The sequence below is a fragment of the Larus michahellis genome, chromosome 5, assembly GCF_964199755.1.
Source record: "Larus michahellis chromosome 5, bLarMic1.1, whole genome shotgun sequence".
Taxonomy (NCBI): domain Eukaryota; kingdom Metazoa; phylum Chordata; class Aves; order Charadriiformes; family Laridae; genus Larus; species Larus michahellis.
The window spans coordinates 44,144,146-44,169,089 of record NC_133900.1 but is presented as its reverse complement, the minus strand read 5'-3'; the positions used below and the strand labels follow the sequence as shown (position 1 = coordinate 44,169,089).

At 37.2% G+C, this 24,944-nt stretch overlaps 1 protein-coding gene across 1 annotated transcript in view; it reads left to right on the top strand.

Annotated features, from left to right (window-relative positions):
* The window catches only part of SPOCK3 (SPARC (osteonectin), cwcv and kazal like domains proteoglycan 3), a 217,119-nt gene extending 195,391 nt beyond the window's left edge, over window positions 1–21,728 (top strand). The window contains exons 8-11 of the mRNA XM_074589830.1: window positions 10,972–11,193; window positions 17,102–17,164; window positions 18,403–18,540; window positions 19,559–21,728. Of these exons, the coding sequence (XP_074445931.1) occupies window positions 10,972–11,193; window positions 17,102–17,164; window positions 18,403–18,540; window positions 19,559–19,731 (596 nt within the window). The 3' untranslated portion in view covers window positions 19,732–21,728. The remainder of the gene's footprint in view (window positions 1–10,971; window positions 11,194–17,101; window positions 17,165–18,402; window positions 18,541–19,558) is intronic.
* The last annotated feature ends 3,216 nt before the right edge of the window (window positions 21,729–24,944 follow it).

The window sequence follows — 24,944 nt, the reverse complement described above, 5'->3', positions numbered from 1 at the left end:
GGGCACACTGCTGGCTCCTGTTAAGCTGGCCATCCACCAGCACCCCCAGGTCCTTTTCTGCCGGGCAGCTTTCCAGCCACTCTTCCCCAAGCGTTGCTTGGGGTTGTTGTGACCAAAATGCAGGACCCAGCATTTGGCCTTATTAAACCTCATACAGTTGGCCTTGGCCCATCGATCCAGCCTGTCCAGGTCCCTCTGTAGAGCCTTCCTACCCTCAAGCAGATCAACTCACCCACCTAGTTTGGTGTTATCTGCAAACTTAGTGAGGGTGCACACAATCCCCTCATCCAGATCATTGATAAAGATATTAAACAAAACTGGCCCCAAAACTGAGCCCTGAGGGACACCACTGGTGACCGACCGCCAAGAAGATTTCACCCCATTAATCACAACTCTCTGCGCATGGCCATCCAGCCAGTTTTTTACCCAGTGACGAGTACACTTGTCTATGCCATGATTCGCCAGCTTCTGCAGGAGAATGCTATGGGGGACGGTGTCAAAGGCCTTACCAAAGTCCAGATAGACAACGTCCACAGCCTTCCCCACATCCAGAAGGCAGGTCACACGGTCATAGAAAGAGATCAGGTTGGTTAAGCAGGACCTCCCTTTCCTGAACCCATGCTGGCTGGCCCTGACCCCTTGGCTGCCCTGCACTTGCCGTGAGAGCCCACTCAAGATGATCCTCTCCGTGATCTTTCCTGATACCAAGGTCAGGCTGCCAGGCCTGTAGTTCCCCGCATCCTCCTTCTGACCCTTCTGGTAGATGGGCGTCACATTAGCCACCCTCCAGTCATCCGTCCATTCCACCATCCAGTCATTCCACCCTCCAGGATGTAAACATGGAAGTTTGATGATAGGCTTTGGCATGTTTATTTTCTTTTTACTCAAACAAAGCAAATCAAATTGTAGAAAAAAGTAAGTAGGTTTTTCCTATCTTTTCTTCTTTTCTTTTTCTCTTTAAAAAAGACTTGTTTGACAAAACCCACAGTGTTTCACAAAAACATTTGAACAGTAGAATCTAGTGTTTTAGTACTGTGGTCAGTTACTCAAATTGCATATATCTAATTGTGGAAAAAAAATTGCTTTTAAATATAAAAGATCCTATTTGTGCAATATTTGCATGATTTTTTAAATAGCCAGTATTTACTTGATTGAATTAATTTGACAGGCTACTGCAAAAAGGCAGTCCATCTGTAGGCAGAAAGTGATCGAATGAATATACGAACAGTAGTAGTTTTCTTTCATTTGTGGGTTCGAGGATGCAAAAATTATTTAAAAACTGGTTTCATTAATGCAACTATATGTTTTTTCTGGTGTATACATTTCTGAACTTCAAAATTTCTCATTTGAGGCAGCAAATGATACTGCGTCTTACAAGAAATTAACATGTCTGTGTTTTAGAAGAAAATGTTAGGTCGCTATGTCCTTGTAAACACAGAAAGAAACAAAAATAATGGTAACCATTCATCATGATAATGTCCTTTCTAATACCATTAAGAAATTCTTAAAACTTCTTCAATAGCTAAGCTCTCGAGTATTGCCCTTAATGAAATCCCTCAAAGTTGATCTCCAAAGTCATAGTAGGTCTAAGACATCAGACATATTAATTTTTAAGTATACCAGGGAGTCCAGCCCCTGGTTTGGGGGTGTCTGAGAGCTACACCTACAAATAAGTCTTGCAAAGAACTTCTTATTCATGTATAATGACCTTATACTTACACATGAGACTTAGTGATCTGTACAGAACAACAGCTACAACAAAAAGCTACCTGACTGCAACTTCCCCTTTCAGAGTCCCAATTATTCTAGCACATCCCTGGAGTTCTTCATTACCCTTGGGGAGTTAAAAATCTGTTTTGGCACCCTTTCCCCCTGGGCTGTTCTTTATTCATGTCACAGAATTCCTTCCTCGCTGAAAAACTATTCTGTGTTTAAAAAAGCAATTTGTAACATCCTTTTCGGCTGTCTGTTTGCATTTAGGATTTTTCATATTTCAGTCTCTCTGGTGGCAATTGGGATGGGATTTATTAAAAGGCTTGGGCACAGTCCTTCTGACCAAGGTAGATGTGGTGCAAGTTTATAGTGCCTTGCTCGTGCTTTTCAGAGTTGTTCCAGCTATTAAATAGTCCACACTGATCCATAAAATCATTAATATTATTTCTAAATAAACCAAACGGTAGTGTTTAAGTTTTTCTGCTAGAGCCATCAATATGCTGATAACAAGTTAAAAATGTAAGGTGTCTGCGTTGTGTTTTTACAGGAGTTACATAATTTTGTTTAACTGACACTTATTTTTTTCCCAAAGCTGAATCTTATTAGTAGCACGGACTACAATTTTTCAAATAATTAATAGGGTTTTATTTCCAAAATCCCTTTTGCATCCAGATGTATTCAGATTGCATATATCTAGAAGCATCATTACTATAAATGCTATCTAAACACTTAAATCTTGTCCTCAGGCCATTTCTGGTCTAAATAGAGGACACAAAGGGTAAAACTATATTTTACATACTACAATAATGCCTCCATTATTATTCCTTTGTGGGTAGGGAAATAAAAAGTTGAAAAATTAAGTGAGATTTTACGTACTTGTTTAAAGTCTTTTAAAATATTTCTTCTATTCCTGTATTAATTTTGTGTGATAGAACTCTAGGGAATTGAGGCATCAAATGCAAAGCACAAAAAATACTGTAGTCCCACAAATATTTCTGCTAACAGGCTGTCTATTTCTGAAAAATACTTGTATACCTTGTCATGTTAGAAGATAAAAGACCAGAGGCCAAAGGTAATAGAGAATCTTCTTATGGCTTAGGAATAATATGATTATTTGGAGTCTAATACACTAATAATTTTGAAAATAACAGAAAAATACAAGGAGTCTGAAAGAAAATTACTTATAATTGGCTTGTCTAGAACTAGCATAGTGAGATATTATTACACTAAAACTGCCAAATACCCTTACAAACTTGCAGCAGGAAAGACCAATTTTGTTTAGAACAGTGTAAATAAAACTAACAATTTCCAATCTTTACTCAGAGGATTTTACTTCATTATGACTACCCTAAGTTCCTTATCGATGAAGAGACACAGCTGACATTATGCAGAAGTAAATTAAATTTACTTGATCTTCATTGCTGGAGCATATTTGGAAACCCCAGACAGACAGAACTCGTAAGCAGAACAATAAGTTTTTGCTTGTTCGTGTCAGTATGCTGCCATACAGTCATTGTATACTTATAAAAGATAAAAAAAAACTTTTGATGTCTTGAAAATGATGACTGCCTGAGATTTTAGCTACTTAGATTATCTCAGAAAATGTCCTGTAAGCTGTACTGCAAAGTTGTACAGGCTGGCAACCTGAACCATAGTTCTAGTTTGCCATAAAGAAAAGGTTCTTCTAATGTCTTTCTGCATGTGTCAGGTTAGTATAAGCCTGGGCATCCTTAAAGCAAGAGTCTAGACAAAGAAATCCAGCCTAAAAATAACTCTGAGCAGGAATTTTTAATTAATCCATCTTTACTTAAAATTAAGACTTTGAATGAACTAAATTAGTATTGTTAACTGAAGTTTGTTTTGACTCAGTCTTTTGTACAGAATTATCCTATACACAATGAAGCATATATAGATGTTTATTGTAGCATTTTATTGTATTTCTCCCTGCTCAGGTATCATCTACTTTTCCTTAACAGTCACTCCTATTAATAAAATGGTGCCCCACAGAATATATTTCATCTGAACTGCCAGTCTATTAGCAAACTGGTAGCAATAGGATTCATCTTGATTCTCCCCCGCCCCCCCCCCCCCCCATCTCCACATAAAAATCTTTATAACCCTTGCTGGAAAAGGAGAGACTTCAGAATGCAAACTTTCACAGGTGTTTGAGGGACTTCACAGCTGTGCTTTATTTCTTTGCCTTGTACTTTTGGTTGTAAAATGGGAGTGAGTTACCCTAGGTTTATCATAAGACTTTTAGCACCTTCTTCGTGTCTTGCCCTAACCCAGACTCTGCTCCTCTCTGTGTAATCATAGTGAGCAGGAATGTATTACAGCTTTAGACAGGTGACAGAGAGCATTATGCCTAATGCTGTCTCCTTCTTGGGCTAGTATGGAGTCACATGAGTCTCACCTGGATCGGCACTTACGTGAACAAGTATGACAGAAAGCATTCATGTCTGCTTGGTCCCCTCTTTAGTTTAGGCCTTCTGACGCAGGTCTGTCCTGATATTTAGGAAGGAAAACTTGTTCCCAGCTTGTGCGCAGTAGGCCTTAGCTGTGAGATGTTGTTAACTGAAGATTTTCTGATAGCCAAAATATTAGACAATTCCATCACAAGTGAAAATTTTCTTGCTATGCAGCTTGCACACTGAACAAGTAAAAGCCGTGGTCTAGGTGGCGGTCAGGACTCTGGCAGAGTGAATGAGTGTTTATTCACATGTGTGATTTGTCAGTGTCTTTTATTGTACTGGATGGTGTACTGGTATTGGAAAGAATCACGCAGTTTACTTCTCTTAGCATATTAGATAAACAACGTATATATAATGCAGTATGTGAGCCATATGTATGCATGCTGTTTAGCTTTCCACATAACGTCACAAGCTATCATCCTCAATGTACACAAGGATTTATTACTTATGAGCTTAATAAGCAGGCAAACAATAGTTTTACCTTGAAAAGCAGATTATATTTACTAAGAGTTGAAACTCTCCCCTGAGAAATAATCAGAAACACTGGAGCATTTCTGTTGGTTCCTTTTGAGGAAATGTTTTGAATGCTAGTGTGTAAGCCATGGAGGAAGGGTGTATTTCTCAATAATATTTCCCTTGGGATTGTTTTGGCTGAGGAAAAGAGCTTAAGCTGGTACTTCACATTTTTCTAGACAATGTTCAGAAATAGCTGCATAAAAGCTCATTTAATTATGGTATATGGAAATAGACTTCAAATAAGTGGTTAAAATGAGAGAAAGATAAAATCTTCTTTTGTAATTTAGACATCTGAGCAGCAATTTTTGCTCTCCTCAGTATAATATCCTGGTACTTAATCATCAAGAATAAATGCTATCATTCAACTATACTAATTTTTCTCCTTTAGTTTCTGCTTTTTGTTTTGTGTCACAACTGTGAAAATGTGTAAGAACAGCATTCCGGTTGGTGCTCAAAGTGATAATATATGTAATCTGTGGTTTGGGCGATTTATTTCCTAGTTCTAGGTCACCCAGTGATTTTGTGATCCTTAGTTCTGTATCAGCTGACCCCCTCGTGTCAAACCGTGCTAGCAGATGTTAAACTCTAGGCCTGTACTTAAGTGTTTTCCTGACTCTTTTTCTCAAGTATATCACCTTTAAGAGTGACACCTGTATTATTTTATCAATATTATAGTAGACGAAGAAAGTCATTGCAGAGAGAAAGGACATCTGATAACCTTAAGGTTGGACCATTCCTTAAAGGTTCTTTAAAATTGAACCAAAAATTTTACTTTACCACAATAATCTCTTAAGCATTTGTAATGTGGACATGGAACTGAGGTGATGAACTTTCTGTGGTGTAGCAGTTCTGGAGGAGGTGGACTGCTCCATTTTAGATCAAAGAAAGCTGCTTCTGTCTCTGTCAACATGTGCCTGGCTTACCTCTGAAATTTTTTTTTTACTTATTTCACCTAAACTAATATTTGACCTAGATTTGAGACATTTCTACAGTATACTGCAGTGCCTGATGGTCGTGAGAGAGTTTGGCTTGGTGAAACCAGACAAATGAAAACTAAGATGAGATATGATTTTCTCTATTTAAAATACTAAAATTGTAAATACCAGAGAAGAGAAAGAATTAAAAAATAGTAAAAACAACAACAAATACATCCAGACTGTAAATAAAAATACAAACTCCTTCAGAAGCAAATTCTGAAAAAAAGAAACATAAATTACTTCCAAGGTAAAGCACAATTAGTTTTTGAAACTATTACATCAAACAGTTATTTAGAAGAAAGCTAGACCCTATCACCCACAGTGCTTTTTCTCCAGTTTATGATGCTATTTGGACATACGAGGAGCTCTTAGACCAACTCAAACAGAAAAAGGAGGCCTACAGAGGGTGGAAGTAAGTACAGGTAGCCTTGGAGGAATACAGAGAAATTATCCGAGCACCCAGGGGTCAGGTTAGGAAAGCTAAAGCCCTGTTAGGATTAAATCTATTCAGGGACATCAAGGACGTCAAGAAAAGGTTCTTACAGGTATGTCAGTGATAAAAGGAAGACTAGGGGAAATGTGGGGGTTCTCCGGAAGGAAACGGGAGACCTGGTCACCTGGGACACGGACAAGGCTGAGGTAGTCAACGACTTTTTTGCCTCAGTCTTCACCGGCAAGTGCTCTAGCCACCCCACCCATGTCACAGAAGGCAAAGGCAGGGACTGACAGAATGAAGAACTGCCCACTGTAGGAGAAGACTAGGTTTGAGACCATCTGAGGAACCTGAAAGTGCACAAATGCATAGGACCTGATGAGATGCATCTGTGGTCCTGAGGGAACTGGTGGATGAAGTTGCGAAGCCACTATTTGAGAAGTTGTGCCAGTCCAGTGAAGTTCCTGCTGACTGAAAGAGAGGAAGTGTAACCCCCGTTTTCAAAAAAGGAGAAAAAGAAGACTTGGGGAACTACAGGCAGATCAGTCTTACCTCTGTGCCCAGCAAGATCATGGAGCAGATTCTCCTGGAAACTATACTAAGGCACATGGAAAATAAGGAGCTGATGGGTAATAGCCAACATGGCTTCACTAAGGGCAAATAGATACTGACGAATTTGGTGGCCTTCTATGGCGGCATTCCAGCATTGGTGGATAAGGGAAGGGCAAGCGATGTCATCTACCTGGACTTGTGCAAAGCATTTGACACTGCCCTGCACGACACCCTGATCTCTAAGGGTTGGATGGATGGACCGCTTGGTGGATAAGAAAGGTCGCACTTAAAGAGTTGCGATCAATGGCTCAGTGTCCAAGTGAAGACCAGTGACAAGCGGCATTCCTCAGGGGCTGGTATTAGGACCGGCGCCGTTCAACATCTTTGTTGGTGACACAGACAGTGGGATTGAATAGACCCTCAGCAAGATGTGTGGTGTAATTGACACACTGGAGGCAAAGTATGCCATCCAGAGGGACCTGGACAGGCTTGAGAGGTGGACTCGTGCAAACCTCATGAAGTTCAACAAGGCCAAGTGCAAGGTCCCGCACATGGGTTGGGGCAATCGCAAGCACAAATACAGGCTGGGAGGAGAATGGATTGAGAGCAGCCCTGAGGAGAAGGACTTGGGGATATTGGTTGGTGAGAAGCTCAACACGACCCAATAATGTGTGCTTGCAGCCCAGAAAGGCAACTCTATCCTGGGCTGCATCAGAAGAAGCATGGCCAGCAGGTCAAGGGAGGTGATTCTGCCCCTCTAGTCCGCTCTCGTGAGACCCACCCCAGAGTACTGCATCCAGCTCTGGGGCCCCCAACATAAGAAGGACATGGATCTGTTGGAGCAAGGCCAGAGGAGGGCCACAAAGATAACCAGAGGGCTGGAGCACCTCTCCTGTGAAGACAGGCTGAGAGAGTTGGGGTTGTTCAGCCTGGAGAAGAGAAGGCTCTGGGGAGACCTTATAGCATCCTTCCAGTACTTCAAGGGGGCCTACAGGAAAGATGGGGAGGGACTCTTTTTCAGGGAGACAGAACAAGGGATAATGGTTTTAAACTGCAAGAGGGTAGATTTAGACTAGATATTCAGAAGAAATTCTTTCCTGTGAGGGTGGTGAGGCACTGGAACAGGTTGCCCAGAGAAGCTGTGGATGCCCCATCCTTGGAAGTGTTCAAGGCCAGGCTGGATGGGGCTTTGAGCAACCTGGTCTAGTGGGAGGTGTCCCTGCCCATGGCAGGGGGGTTGGAACTAGGTGATCTTTAAGGTCCCTTCCAACCCAAACCATTGTATTATTCTAGTTAATAGATAGGTTATGACAACTTTAATATATGTAAACTTTATTTTTCAGCCTTGGAAATAACAAAAGAAATTTCTTATATGAAATGCTTTTGTTAGAAGTAGTTTTATTATTTCTAATGTCCCAGTTATATTATATTCCTGTTTACTAGGAAGTGTATATCATAAATATCAGACTTCAAATTCTATATTTGAATGTTTAACTGTAGTTACTTTGAACTTTATCTGGATTTATGGAAAATATTAGAATATAATGACATTTTTCTGGTGCTTTACTCTTGATACCAGTAATTTGTAATAAAATAATCTGTTTTTTAATGATAGTGCTGACTGCAGTGCAAATGTTTTAATTTTAAGCTCTGTCTTTAACTATGACAAATCTAATAGATAAGAATACAGTGGGAAATCACTATTAGACGCACTTTTTAAAAAATCTAAAATCTGTTTAGAAAGAAGTGAGAAAAAGTTGAGGAATGGGAATAGAGGATGAACTCAGTTCACAGGCTAATGCTAGTTAAGAGAATGAAGGAAAAAATAGGGATACAATCTTCTGCATGTATATAATATCATTCCAACCTTAATTTGGTGATTCATAAAATCTTTGAACTGTTAAGTGTTCTTTCACTATTCTTCAGATAAATTTATTTCTTTTTAGAGTAAAATTTGAAACTCACTGAGAGAAATAAAATAAGCAGGAGTTTGAGATTTTCCCCTTTTCCTTAGTAGTCTATTAAATACATAACACTAGCTTTTGGTGTCCTAAAATAGAAAGTACTTCATGATGTGAGCTTTTCCAGCATCGACCACAAATGCTAATTTAAACATACTTTGTCCGAAGCTTGAAAGTGATGCCTCTTTCAATAAACCAATGCTTGAAATTCCACATGTAGTTGTATTATCTACAATTATCTAATTTGGGCCACAAGATCCACTCCTGAATACACTTTTAAAGTGGCTTTTATCTTATATTACCTTCTAGCTGGCATCTTATTCATTAAAATCTGTATCCTCATGGTTGCTCTTCTTCTGCAACTTGGGTTTGGTTTGGTGAGCTGGCCAGAATGCGAAATTCATAAAAATTTTGTGAACACGAAAATAATTCCTCCCTTCACGCAGGTACACAAAGGCAGGATAGGAAACAGTATGTTTCCCATCAACCCCTTCAGAATCCAAGGTCTTGAGGAGGTTCTCTAGCTAAAAGCAGGACTAACAGAGAAAAGAGAAATATCTGGGAAGTGCTAAGAGGCCTTCAGGATCAGAGCCTTAGAGGTAAACAATGTTATACTGAACATTCATCCTTAGACAAAATGTTTTAAGGTGGAGGAATCTTCCAGAATTTTTTCAAATTGGAAATGCCTTTTAAATAATTTTGATATCTTTTACAGATAAAGTTGAATAGCACATCCACTATATATTCTTATTCATTCATTGGGTCCTGTCTCTCTGATTTTCCAAATCCACAAAAAAATAAGTTGCTTTATCTTGAAATTTTGTCACGGGTTGGAGAGGAAGGAAGAGAGAGTCTGTTGGTTGAATGCTTGTCTGTGTTTTTAAATTGTGTTAAACACATCAAAAATATCATAAATATCAAATGGATTATGTATGGTTTTGCTTTTTTCTTTTCTTTCTGTCAAGCAGAAATAATAATGAATTCAAAGTATCAAGAGGGAGCAAGAAAAAGTGAGACAGCCCTGACAAAAAGTCATAGTTAATTTAGGATTTCTGGGGAAGGGGAGTTTACATGGTTGTCCGACTTGGTGCTACCAGTTTTCTTCTTTTCCTTTCCAAAATGGTTGTTCTACCATATCATGGTCTTTTCCACATACATATATATCTAACGGAATATCTACTGATTTCTAAATTTGATTACTGACTTGTCCAAATTGACCTGTTTTAGCAGTATAGAAACACTTTTCAGATTTCTTTATTGTTTTCAGAACAGCAACTAAGACAGGCAGGCTTGATTTTAGCAGCAGTAGAAACTGGGAATTCCTGTGTACTCTCACATCAGCTTTTCTATAGCCATTCACCAATCTGATTTTTCAGTGCTCAGTTTTACCTTAAAAGTTTTTAGACGAATAGTATTTAATAGTACTAAATCTCATTCTGTATTAGGATGTATACTCTACTGCCTGGCCACGTGCACCATAAGCCTGTGGTACGACCCACAGCACATGAACAGGAAAAAAAGTGTGTGCGTGTATCAAATGCAAGTCACATCTTCTAAATAGGCACGAGGCCTGGCAGTTTCTGAATTTCCCATCCCTGTCCACGTGCAAGTCTGCATATACTTTACAGCTGATGCAGGGAAAATAAACATGAGGTCAGAGCTCTGGCTACAGGAATAATTAACTCAGCCTGTTCCTGATGGCCCCTTTTCCAAACAACAGTTTAGCAAGATGCAAGCTCTATTAGTGGGTCTGATACCGGCTGCTCTTAGCAGTTGTCTTTTCCATGGCCTTCTCCAAGACATAAAGTACATCTTTGCAACTTTCAAGATATTGCTGAGGCCGAGTATTGTGTTCCTTTTTCGTAGAATTCCATAGAATATATGTTACAGGAAGAAGAAGATGGACTACAAGAAGTTACCTGGAATTTATTCTCATCTTAATTCTGTAAACATTGCAAACCACTTAAGTTTCACTCTGCTGATTTATAGGGTCACTAAAATTCCTCAACAGAATTATTTTCCAGGAAATCATTGTTGGTCTTTTATTACTGTATATAATGTGTGTACTATAGGTATAATGTTTGACAAGAAAACTCATATTTCTAAATGCTTTGAGACTGATGGTGGGGTTAGGTTTTTTACCAGGTTAATTTAATGATTTTTTAAAATGAAGCTGACATATAATTTATACATAGTATGTCAGTAGCATACACTGTTTATGTTCTGTAGCTATGTACCACTGGAGCAATTTCCATGATGCAGCGTTCTTTTGTGGCGGCTGAGCTCAGCAGCTGTTGTGTCTTTCCTGCTATATGATTTTTATTGGTTTAATTTTTTTTGCCTCTTAGGATTTGATACCAGCATTTTGCCAATTTGCAAAGACTCCCTTGGCTGGATGTTTAACAGGCTTGATACAAACTATGACCTGTTGTTGGACCAGTCAGAACTTGGAAGCATTTACCTTGACAAGAATGAGCCATGCACCAGGGCGTTCTTCAATTCTTGTGACACATACAAGGACAGTTTGATATCTAACAATGAGTGGTGCTACTGCTTCCAAAGACAGCAAGGTAAAAAAAAGATGAGAACAACCTGCATATATATATGACTGACCTTTTTTTAATGTAAGAAGATTACAGTGAACTACAAGCTCTTAAATGCTGTACCATGAATTTGTGTTAAGGTTTTTGACTTATTTTGAATACCTAAAATGAAGAAAAAACAAACAATCAAACAAACAAGCAACCCAGGCTAAATGGAAAGGCTTGCTAGAAATTCAAGGATTCTAAATGAAGTGCAAAACAGCGACTAATGCTTTTAGAGCAATATTGTTTCTCATGCCAGCTTCCAGTAAATATGCAGAGACCAAAATAAAGAACAAAATTACTTAAATTATTTCTTTCCCAATCTACTTCACCTACATTGTAAAATAAACTTTTTTATTGCTAAAGTAGGACATCTTAATGTTCCTTTTAGTGAGCCTATTAAAATAACTGAAGGAACGTTATGGATAAAGTTATTTCCAGTCATCCAGGCCTAAAACCAATTGGTTTTTACTACCTAGATGAACCTCTTGTTAATGTCCTGATGTGATTTGGTTAAACAAATAAACACAACCTATAAACATTATTTTCCTGAATATCATATAACAATTTTAGATCTAGGTGAGACATCACATAAATGATGTAATCAAACTAGTTGTAATGAATCAACTAATTTACTCATTAAATATTGGCTCAAGCTGGACAGAATTGCCCCTTCATTTTTCTTATGCTAATGAATTATATTAACGGTACCCTGAAGGCTAAGAGTCTGGGATTCAGCTTTCTGTGACGCTGATTCTCACCATTGCAGAATCCAACATTATCAAGCTTTTCTTCCCTTTTTTTACCAGTTTCCTCACTATCATGACCACTGTGTTGTGATAAGGTGCTGATTTAAAACAGATCAGATAGATAGCTTTTGATACAGGGTGTTTGAGCATATAGTAAAAAAGATGTGTCCTCAACATTGAAAATGTTTTGGCAGTCCTTGCACATTAAAAATGCCCTCCATCCCTCCAAATTAACACTGTCAATAAAATCTGTATTCTCCTTCTTTTTTGAAGATGTAAGCAGAATAAAATGCTTATAGTCTTCTTTTATCACATCTTATTATTAGCTTTTGCACAACTGAGTCCTAACTTCCTAATGTATTAGTGACCCACTCATTCTCTATTCAAAATTTGCAGTGTTATGCCAAACCTTGTAGTATGTTTGTGTCTGGTTATGTTTTACTTGACTGAACAATCTAAACAAGACCTTTAACTAGACCTCTGCTATTATTAGCAAAGAAATGACTAGATGATAGAAAAATTCAGCAGCTTCTTTCTGATGTTTACTAAAGTAAGTTGATATAAACAGAATGCTTCAGGCCATGTAGACAGCTCTCTGTATTCATTGAGCTTAGTAGATGCTTTCTGGGCAGATCTACAGTTTTACAGCATTGCTGCTGATTAACGGTCTTCAAAGTGAATACAAAATTTAGTCAACAATACGTATCATACTGGGATAGAAATTCCATTGTGCTTTTTTAAAATGCATAATATTTGCTTGAGTCATTATCTGAGAAGCCCTCTTGCTCTTTGATTTTAGCTTCACAGTTCAAGACTGTCAGAATCAGACAAGTGCTTGCAACTATTCTTCGTTCTTTCTTTCTACTTGAGGTCTGTCATGATGCATTGCAGTACACTAGGCCCATTACTGCACATTATTTAGAACTTTTAGTCAATATAAGCAACTTCTTATGAATACTTAAGTCAGATCTTTCTTGCTCAGAAAAAGATCTTCCTGTAGTAGCTGTCCCACCTTGACTAATGCTTAAACACTTATGTATGGCTTAGTGGTGCTTATTGCATTTTTATTCTTGGCCTTATTCTGCTTTAAGTGTTTTTTAGTATTTCTGAGATACATCCAAAACACTATAATGCATTTCTGCAGTCCTCCAAAATCTGCACTTTGACAGTGCTCTTTGCAAGTCTTCCTGTACGCTTTGGTCACTATTGCCCTCTAGTTTCAACTACGGTTCGTGCAAGTGCTTCAGTGCCCATCATCACAACTTATTTTCTTAGTTGTTTGATGCTAGCTTAACACTTTAGTGCTTATCTAAATGCTGAGGCACTTGCATTGTCGGCCTTTCTATAGGTTGACTTTCTTTCTGCTAGTACTTCATCATTATTACGGCCTTGTTTCTGTTGCATCACTGCTTCAGAGTAGGACAGTACCCAATTTTGCTGGAAATATTAATGCTTAGCACCTAAGTATTTCTTTACTGCAGGCTTCTGCATGTCTGCATGGATCTATTAGTCCAGCACTTCTCTAGATGCCTTTTTCTTACAGGCTCTTCTGTTTGTCGAAGCTGGAAGACATATTTATGACTTTAAAATTAGGCCATCTTACAGAAGAATAATAATTATTGTGGTTCATATTTCTTACATCAGTCTTTTCAGATTGCAGGACTTCAAATATGTTGATAGATGGTTCTAAAGGAAGGTGTAACATGCCTTAACATGTAATTGAGGTCCCCAGAAAGATTTATTTTTTCAAAGTTCAGTATTGATACTTCAAATCCCTGAAGTTCAAGCCTCGGTTGTCCAAGAACAGTTATAATACTTGGCCCCAAGCACAGGCAAGGCACAACATGGCAGCCAAATCTGCAGTGGACCATATGCCAGAAGCTAAGGGCTCTGCCAAATATTATCAACTTGAGAGATGGAAAATCACTGTTTTGTAATTGAATAAGATGGAGAATCTGTGAAAGCTGGAGGCTTACTGTATGGGTAGCAGCTCCTTGAGACACGTCTGTTAAAAATCGTAGACATTCTTCGTCAAATCTACCAGTCTTATTCCCATTGCTCTGTTAACAAGCCCCTTTTTGGTAAATCAAAGCCTAATTGTACTAGCCTTGCAGCACCTGAATATTGATGTCTCGAGGGCCATGGGATACTCTGGTGTACATCAGTACCTTGAGCACTGAAGAATTGTGGATGGCTGCTGTTAAGTTGTTCATGAATCGCTCAACAATGCAGTCACATTGTCAGAAAGACACTTCCTGACACATCTGTGGAAGTAGATCAAGGGTGAAGACCATTAGGTCTCTTGTTTGTATTCAGATTATCAGAAAGACTAATGTCAGATTCATTTCTATTTCAAAGGAAGCCACCACACTGATTTTTGTAAAGAATTTTTTTCTCCTTGGCTCAAGACTCACAAAAGTTGTCCAATAACACTGCTTTTCTTTTTATTGAAATAAGTTCAGAAATCTAAAAGAAAGTTTTACAAACTCAGGAACTAACTGGAAAATAAAGAGGGAAGCATTATGATTTGGGGAGAGAGGAAAAAGGATATGCTGTGGGCCAAAAGGAATTGGTTGAACTTCTAGCCTGCCATTCTCTTTGACAGTTTTAAGCACCAGAGTGATTTAGTATTGTTAAGAGGTTTTGCTGCTTTTATCCTGAGAAGCAAAGCTTAATTGTGAATCTTGAAGACCTAGCTTCTGAGAAGAAGAGAGTTTTGGGTAAGTAACTTTCTCATATTGCCTTGTTACTTTAGGTTAATGGTATTCCTTTTTGCAATTGCACCACCAAAGATTTATAGCTGTAAATGAAGGTAACTTTTTCTAGACATAATCCATCATTTTTAAATTTCCACATGTTAGTGCTCATGTCTGTAGCTCTGTGTTTCTGATTTAGGGTTTTTTTCCCATAGAACAAAATACATGTATTTTTCCTATTTGACTAGTTCTTCTCCTTCAGCATATTTCCCATCTTCTTGGAAAGATAGAACAGAACAGAATCATTTAGGTTGGAAAGGACCTTTAAGATCATGGTCTCCAACCATTAATCTAACACTGCTAAGTCCCCTGCAATCCTAGATCCTTCTAGACTGTGGTACTTATGAGCATAAATCACTAATATTTTTTATATTACCAATTAATTAGAAATACCTTTGGTTTAAGAAATAATTGATCTTCAGAATATTGTATAATTTAGAGCTTAACTCTTTAAATATCAGGAAAGACAGAAACCTTAGTTTTGTAAGGTAATGAACATCTTCGGCATAATAGTGAGGATAATCATCATCAAAGCACTTCTTACAACAAGAAATGTAAATCTTTATATAGCCTCAGCAAATACTTGAAGACTAAATACTTAAAACCCAATAGCCACCCAATGATGTCAAGTCCCAGTGATTTTCAAGAGCACACACAGAAAATTGCTTGGTTGTCTGGAAAGTCATCTCTTGAAAATTTGTTCTGGCACTAAGACTCCTGTGAACAGTATTTTAAGAGTAGAACCTCCTTTTAAGGCTTCACTTTAAAAAGAATCATAGATTTAGTCTGCGAACGTGCCCCACCAGAGCCGAGGTCACTCTAAATGTTTATAAGCTTGTTTAAATGTATGGGATAGGTAAATAGCATTTAAAATGTAAAGCCAAGAGAAATTAAGAGCCTGCTGTCAGTAAGAGGTTATTATTGTCTTACAGATTCTATTTACTTTGTTAGATAAGAGCTCGTGAATAATACCAAAAGCCTATTGGTATATCTAGACTGTGCCAGGCACGAGGCGCTGTGTTACCAGAAATATATTTTTGATCACCAGTTCATCTAGACATTTGTCACCAGAGTTTGAGCATTTCCACAAGAAAGACACCTCCATGTATTATAATGTGTTCTTGCTGTTCCTGCACTCCTTTGTACATCTCGTGCGGCTCTCAGCTGGCTAAAGGGTGAGCACTCTTGTTTTCCTTTAGGAGGAATTCAAGAACGGCACTTGGACTGTCACCACTCAAGTGATTTTTTTTTTTTGCCTACCCGTTGCCCTAAACAATGACTGGATTCTGGTCTAAGTGTGTGTTTCATCAGTAAGCTAGGCCAGTCTTGCTCATCTTTAAACTAGCTCAGAAGATTTTTTTCTGTTTGCATGGAAAAAAAGGAGTTTCACTATATTTCAGAAGGGAGCCTTGAGTTAATTGCATGGCAAAGATGTATTCTAAATAATTAGTCTGCTAAAATGGAAAATGCATTTAATATTCATAGAATGTGAGATTTTAGTGAGAAGTTATCAGAATATGGTCTGGGAACGGTATAAGCTAAAGACACATGTGAGTAAACTCAGTAATACTACAGCGGACTCAGAATGCGAAATGCATTTGTGCTAATAGTCTAATGCAGTACGCAATATCAGTGTTCAGAGATTAGTACTTTGCTGCCTTTGATTCTTTCACTTATTCAACAGTATCATATATGCGTTTGCATATTATTTCCTTCCCATTCATGGGGCCTACTGTGACTTGCTTTCATAGACAATAGAAAATGAAATGATTCTGCCTCTTACAGCCATCTAAAGTTTGGCCACTGTTTTTAACATAGTTTGCTGAACATGGGGCTTTGTGCCCATAAGATTCAGTCTTGAACTGTTGCAACACAATCACAGTCTTGCAGACTTCAGTGGAGAAAATTCTTATTTTCTTAGTGTGGTATGTGAAATACAAAACTTGAACATGACCTCTAACAAGGACAAAAGAGGAAGAGTTAAAAGAGCCATTTTGTTTCTAACCAATACATGAGGCAAGCTTCACAGTCACACTCTGATTTCTGTAGACTGATGAAACAGGGGGTGATAGAGTTACTATTTTGGTCTAGCATTCCGTGATTCTCCAGACTAGTGACTATAGATGCTTACTTCCAGCTGGGTTAATTGGGAGTGGCATTCGGCACAAATCCATGGTGGTGCTCTAATTCATAATTCTGGAGCTGTAGCAAGGTGCAGTAGTTCTTTTATTTTGGAGCTTAGAACATGACTACTACTGCAGGATGCTTGTGTTTCTTAAGATCAGTAGTTAGAGTGACCTTAGAACATAGCAAACTACGAAAACTTAGTCATACACTTTCTTTCCTAGATACAGTGTAATCTGTTTAACATTTTTTATGTCATTTTAGACCCACCTTGCCAGACAGAACTCAGCAACATTCAGAAGCAGCAAGGAGGAAAGAAGCTCCTAGGTGAGCCATAGATCATTCTTTTGAAGGTTTTATTGCTTACATAAATAACCCTAGTGAAACAGCAACATAAAATCAATATTAATCCAACAAAGATAGACCACAGTAAATTCCAGCAACAAAATTTATGAAATTTTTGAAAGCTATTAAACTTAGTTTTATTACCTTACCAACCAAAAGATATTATATTTATTTTATTACCCTAATAGAAGTTACGTTTTTACAGTTATAGAGGGGACAGTCTAAGTCACACCTAAATTAGTATCTCTGCTGATCCTTTACTTGTAATATTCTATAAGTAATTGAAATCTTTGTTGTGAATCAGTTTATAATGTATCAATACTACTGAAATGTAAAATCTTCATTTTACCGTAAGCCACTATATAAAAGCTGCAATAAAAGGCTTGGCCCAAAGCAGTCAAAACTGTTATTTCTGCTAAGGATGGTTTCTAACAATAACTATACGCTTCAAAATGTTTTCATATGAATGTTTTGTTCATTGCGGTTTGTCTGCATTTTATGTTTCTTTCAAAAAGTCTCCATTAGTTCCAAATGAAAAACAGTGGATTATTCAGCCTTAGACAAGTCACTTCCTCACCAAATAAGTCCCTGAGTGTGTCTCGTGTACTCTAGGTGGGGAATCCTTTTGGCTTAGAGCCTAATTGGCCTAGGTATTTTGCATGTAAATGCAAATGTAACATTAGCTGTTGGTAAAATTGGTGTGTTACACTGCATTTGTCTTCTGTGGTAAGGTAACTAAATATTAGTAGGTAACTAAACGGACTGTAAAATATACATCAAATAAAAATAGCTCCTAAGCCTTGTAGCAGATTGTTAGTCCAGGAAGCCTGGCCCTTATTAGAGTTGTTTGTATTCCACAGATTATAGAACATCCGATACAGGGTTGGGTGATACATTTGAGCCTTTTCCCCAGAATACAGTGAAGATCTCGACTGAGACGTTCAGGGAGTAAGGAATATGCATCACAGGATCAATGGAAAATTTAAGGGAAGATTGTTCACTTGATTTCTTGAAATCAGTCCAAGACTGATAGGTGTTATTTTCCCTCCCACATTTGATACATTCAGTCACTTTCTGCTTAACTTAATTTAGTAGTAGTAAACTAGTCAGTGTAGAGTCTGGAGTGAGGAAACAGCAAAAGATAGTTAATTTCTGCTGTAAGTGTGACATTGGCCAGGAGGTGGGTTTTAATATTCTTATTCAATATTTATATATCACAGGGCAGTACATCCCCTTATGTGATGAAGATGGGTATTACAAACCAAGTCAGTGCCATGGGGGCGTAGGGCAGTGCTGGTGTGTTGACAGATACGGTAACGAGGTAACAGGATCCAGAACAAACGGTGCGGCAGAATGCGGTAAGTTAAGAGCCCTTTACGGCATTTGGTTCAGAGGTGTTATGCCCTTTGATTACCAACCAAATTAAATTTCTTCAGTAAGAATAGATGTGGGACCCAACTACATGGATTTTGAAACAAAAAACCCAAATTGTAATTTGTTATTACTTCGTTATTTTTTGCAACTTCTATCACTGTGTCAGGTATTAATAGACCTCATATATGTGCTTGGCATAGTGTATATAAACCTACGGAAAATTAATTATCTAGAGCAGCATTAGACAAGCCCCAAACTGCTTGATGAAATCCCTTTGGGTAATCAACATGCTAGTGAATTCATTTTTACATTTTTTTCAGTTTATGTTTGAGGGAATTGCCAGAAGTTCCTAGCACGCGAAATCTTGCCTTATTTTTCCCTGCCCTGCAGCACTGTGCAACTTCGTCCAAGAATTCCCATGTCACCTTTATTTGATGTCCCAAATATAAAAAAATGGCAATAAAGCATTTTCCTTTTATTTAAAAAAAAAAGTCTTACATTACTCCTTTCCGCTTCTTTTGCAACAAAATAACATACATAGCCTGAAACAAAGGGTAAATTTAACACAGTATTTGACATACAGGCTCAGACCTATTGTCCATCTAATCCAGGATCCTTCTAGAAAAATGGACAGTTCTAGATAGTTCAAGGTAATATGTAAGAACTGAACAGTAGACAGTCTGTCTTATCAGTAGTCCTTATTGCCATCTGTAAATCTCTTTCAGTTGTTACTGGCACTCATTATAGTTCTGTAAATCCATAAAATTTGTCTCCTTTTGGTACCATGGAGAAATTCATCCCTACGGAAGTGGTTTTCTTTTAAGACAAAAGAATTTTCATATTATTTATGTTTTAAAATAAACATAGTAAAAATAATGTTTAAAATAAGTAACTGTCCTGAAACTAAATATTCTGGTGTGCCTTTTGTATGCTTATGTATATTATACGATAAATATGTAGTGTATCTTGTATGTCATTTCTATAAGTATCATATCTTTTTAGCTATCGATTTAGAGACTTCAGGTGATTTTGCCTCTGGTGATTTCCATGAATGGAGGGATGATGAAGATGACGAAGATGAAATAATGAATGATGAAGACGAAATTGAAGATGATGATGAAGACGAAGGAGATGATGATGTTGATGATGACGATGATCATGATGGATATATTTGATGATATTAGGGGGTCCATGAATTGTACCTTTCTAAAATTCACAAGATGACATTTCATAAAATCCCTTTGCTCTCCAAGATCAAAAGGATTCTAACAAACATGTATATTTTGTATGATTATTTCAAACATTGCAGCTGGAGTCATAGACTTTTTTTGTTTAAATAAGAATAATTATATTATGTGCTTTTGAGTTTTTAAATGCCTTTGCGCTGAAGAAAACACATTGGAAGTCTAGCCTGAAGAAAGAAATGTTATGTGCTACTGAAAATATAAATGTGCAAAACACACTATAAAGACAACCATTCTCTTTAAAACTCCAGTGAAAAGATATTTGCCCTTACTTGGAACTGTGCATGTCCTCTTCAGAACACATACTGTAACTTAACTTCAGTTCTGTCAGTGTTTTAGGCCCTGCAGGCTTTGCAAATTGTCCATTTAATAAATCAAAAATGTATTACAGTAGAAAAACATTGGTGCACAAGTAGCATCTCACCAGCCTTTAATTAACCAAAGGTATGGAGAAAAATTATCAGGAGGGAAAAATAAAGCAAAGTCCTCCTTTGTGTTTGCATTTGTAGTTATGTTTTTTATTAGGAAATGGCTAGGTTATTGAAAGGATTTTTCAAAAGCAGTAGCATGGACAAGCACCAATTCTGTAATTCTAAAGTTTTCTTGTCCTTCCTTAATTTTTTTTCTTCTTTTATGTCAAGGTCATATAGGCTTTATCATTATTTACTCAAACATTGCTTCACCCTTTCTTGTTTCGCGGTATTTCTCTCTAATCAGATTAGTGTAAAATGTTTTACATGGGGAAAAAATTTGCTGAAAATTATATTACCTTTATACATGACTGTACTTCAGAGTATTGGCACTTACCCCAAGGTAGTTCAATGTATAATGTTACTTTTTATTTTCTTAATTCAGGAAATAGTTTTGCATCTTTATCTTAATTCATGTTGTTTTTCGTTCCTAGTGCAGAAATTTAGAGAACGTATTGTAAAGGTGCCTTGCAAAATAGAAATAGAGAGGTTTTAGCATGCATACCAATATAGGATGTTAGGCAATAGCTAAGCACACCCAATTACCAAATTAATACCAGTATAGGTACTGCTGCTGGAATGAAGAAAATGGGTTATTTTGATTTTTTTCCTATTGTTATGTAATTACCATGTGGACTAGATTATAATTATTGTGTAGAGTAGCAGTTAAGATTTGACTGTAGAGAAAATTACTTTAATCACTGTATTTATGTTAGCATGTTAATTAATTGTGTAGACATTTTGGGACTCCACCATCTTCATTCATATTATATTGATTGCTTTCTGTCCACAATAAAATTGACGTGACCTGTGTAATGGAATACTACAGGTTGTATGATTTCAAAATTGGGTCACTGGTTTCCCATTGTTACTTAAAAGGAAAATCAGTTTCTTATTTTAATTAATTTCTACACATTAAATAAGAAATTTAATGTTTATCCTATGTAATATTGAAAAGTATAATGCATTTTCTTTTTTACTGTTTCTGTATAGTTTGCAAAATAAAGACCCTTGTAACCAACCTTTGGCCAGTATAGCCCATCATTTTGACTTTTTGCATAGTTTGAAATTTTGAAACAGGAAGAATTCATGTTTCAGATACATTTCACCTATTAAAATATGTATTTATTTGTATAAAGCCATTTATTAATGTTTTATTTCCAGTAAAAAATTTTTGACTAAGGCAAAACCCATAGGGAGCTTTTATTTTTCTGTATTTTTCTTGAATTTTCTATAGCTTTGTTATGTACTTCTATGACATTGTCTTCATTACATAGTAAAGAAAGAGAGAAATATTTCTTTTCAAACTCTGTCATAATTTGTGGGGCATAGTTGTATTATTTTCTTAAATAAAAGTAGTTAAGAGTTTACCGTTCCAATATAGTGGGATTTTATCAGAGAACAGTTTCTTATGGCTGAAATTAACTGATATATAAATTGATTTTAAATAAAGAAGCTAAAGAAAAAATGTTGTCATTATTGGCTGATGTAACAAGTACTGTTGTGGGGTTGGTTTTTTTCTGATGTGACAAATGTTCACTGGGTGACAAACTAAAAACGGATTTCATTAAAACTTGTGATATTAGGAGAATCAAAGTATGGAAAGAGAATTCGTAATGTGTTTAGCCTAATGGGATTTACAGTGTGAAGACTACTCTAAAATGAACTGTCATGCAGAACAGAACAAAAGAAGTTTATATTCTTTCTTCCCTGAAAATTCCCTACTGAACTGGAAGAGGAGGGAATATGCATGGATTTTTGTCCCCGAGTATCAAAGCTACCTATCATAAAGTCAGAAGCAAGTCAAGATGGCTAAATTTACTACAGAACAGCTACAGGGGAGATTCAGGGTCATTTTGGAGAATTTTTGTTGTCCAAAACTAAAACAGCAACAGCAAGCACTTGTATTGTTTCTCCTTCATGGAGAAAAGCCAGAGAAGAGATTGATAGTCTGAAAACTTTCTTTTGAAAACATCCTTCCTTTTCTAAGAATACAGGTAAATTTGTCTATGGATTAATATTATGGTGTTGATTGGCTTTCGTGATACCGAATGAACTGGAAACTACTTCAGTGCAGCATTGAAGAAATGCATGAAATCAGGAGCAGGTAGAACAAATAAAGGCAAAGGCTGATAACATATAATCCCTAAATAACTAAACCGTTCAGAATCTTTTTCCTTCTTTCCATCATAGCCAAAAATTTGCACAGAGGTATGCCCTCATGAGCAGAGTCAGGCAGAAAGCAGTAGGGAGGCCTTCAATTTAAAACTTCATTATTTTTACAGTATGCTGTCATTTGTTGTTTTTTCTTGATCGTGTAATTGTGCACATATATATGTACTCAGAAATATGCAAAGATACTGATATAAATTTGGAGATTTTCAGACACAGTGATTAATCCTTGTGTTCTTCTGAGGATGTGTGGAATTATAGTTCTCAGATTCATTGAGAAGTAAAGAATACTGAGTTCAATGAAATCAATTATTATATAGTCTTCAAAGGGAATATTTCAGGTCAAGCCACATAGATTAAAAGCAAATGAATTAGTGTCATTAGTTTGCTTGTACAAAAATTGTATTATTGTGCAAGACTGAGAAACATGGACCATAATGATAGTAGGGAAATTTTTACTTGTTTTGTGTACATGGACAAGATCTGGATTTCATATATTATTATTAAAGAATCCAGTGCCCAGGTGGAGTAATAAAAGTTTATCAGAAAGTGGATTAATTTTATGTTTCATAGGAAATTTAAAAAAACCCTGTATTTACAGGATTTCTTCATTAGAACGGTGTATATATTTCTAATTATTAAAAGCTTTTTGAAATTGGATTTAAATAGAGCTGTGGCAGCACAAATGTATTTGAAATACTGTAATCTTTTTTCCAGTTTTTCCACTAATTAAATATTTTAGTAGCAAATCATCCACAATTTTATTTCAGCTAGTTCAGTGGACACTTAAGTAGTTTGTCACCAAGTTTCTGTTTGAAGAAACAGATCGGGATAAACATGAAGAACAATATAATGGATTGGACGAATCTCCAACTTAACCAGTTATCACTGGGTAAGTAATTAAAATATCAAAAGTTTTAAAAAACCCAACCTGCTCCTGAGGGCAAGTGCCATATTGGACATGCTGAAGTAATAGGGTGACCCTTTGTCACGAGTAGATCTCCGCTAATACAGTGTCATTGTACGGCATGGGTGCAGTTTGCTCGCTTGTTGGTCATTCAGTAAAATGGCAATAGAAATGACTCTTCGAAGTTAAGAAACCAGAGCAAGAATGGGAAACTGAGTTGCCTAGCCTAAAAGATGCCACTTCCCCTTGAATTTTTTGTTGTGTTTCAGGTGATAATTGAACCAAAACCTGAAAAGGAGACTACTGCACAATATCTGTCCTCTTGCAGGTGAGTTTTACAAGTGAAATGTGCGTGCCTATTTTTGAGAAGAATCTCCATGCTACAACTTTAGTAATAACACAGAACTTATTACATCTCTTCACCAGCTTTTCACATGACCCCCCAGAAAAATTTGATTAAAACTTCAGACAAGGGTACCCACAAAACTCGTGCTTGTGCCTATAACCATTTTTGCCAAGAGGTTTGAAATTTATCAGTTAAAATCAAGATGGACAGAGAGGTGCGCTCTTGTCCCTCTCTGCCCATAGCATTCACAGCTGCTTTGTAAACTTGTAGAGCATTCTGCAGTCTGAATACATAGCCCTCCAACTAGGGCTCTTATACTGCTCATCAGGCAAGCACTATTTTAAAAGAGCTGGCAATAGCCAGCACAAGGCACTGAGGGTGTGCTCTGTAAGTCTTGCTATTAAGTTCAGATACCCGTTCTTAGGAAGACTCTTGAATTCTTTTCCCTTCTCATAGTGTGTTTACCTCACATACAACATGTTTTGGTGAGATGAAGTTATCCACTGAACTTTAGTCCCTGTGAAGAAGAGGAGATTGGATCTCTCCTACTGTAGCTGTAATGCTTCCGATTGAGTTTGATTGATTGAAGTGTCTAGAGCACAAGTCTTATGAGGAGCCGCTGAGGGAATTCAGGTTCTTTAGCCTGGAGAAAAGGAGGCTGAGGGGAGACCCTATTGCTCTCTACAACTACCTGAAAGGAGGTTGTAGCGAGGTGGGGGTTGGTGTCTTCTCTCAAGTAACGAGTGATAGGACAAGAAGAAACAGCCTCAAGTTGTGCCAGGGGAGGGTTAGGTTGGATATTAGGAAAAATTTCTTCACTGAAAGGACTGTCAAGCATTGGATGGTGGTTGAATCACCATCCCTGGAGGTATTTAAAAGATGTGTAGATGCAGTGCTGAGGGACATGGTTTAGTGGTGGACTTGGCAGTGTTAGGTTTATGGTTGGACTTGATGATCTTAAAGGTCTTTTCCAACTTAAATGGTTCTATGATTCTATTCTATGATTCCCATGTGCCTGAGGGGGCTGGAGAGCCACACCAAGTTTTACCAAGTTTGGGGTGTTAGAAAAGTGTAGTGATTAACAAAATACTTTATTGATTTTGTTTGAAAGCCAGCAAAGATTACTCAGGTTTTCTCTCTTTCAAAAAAGTCCTAGCAATAGCAATCTATAGTAAGAGTCCAATTTTGCGTCCATAATGCTGTGATTCTTTTTCCTTATTTCTCAACAGTAATGCAGTTACTTGAAAGG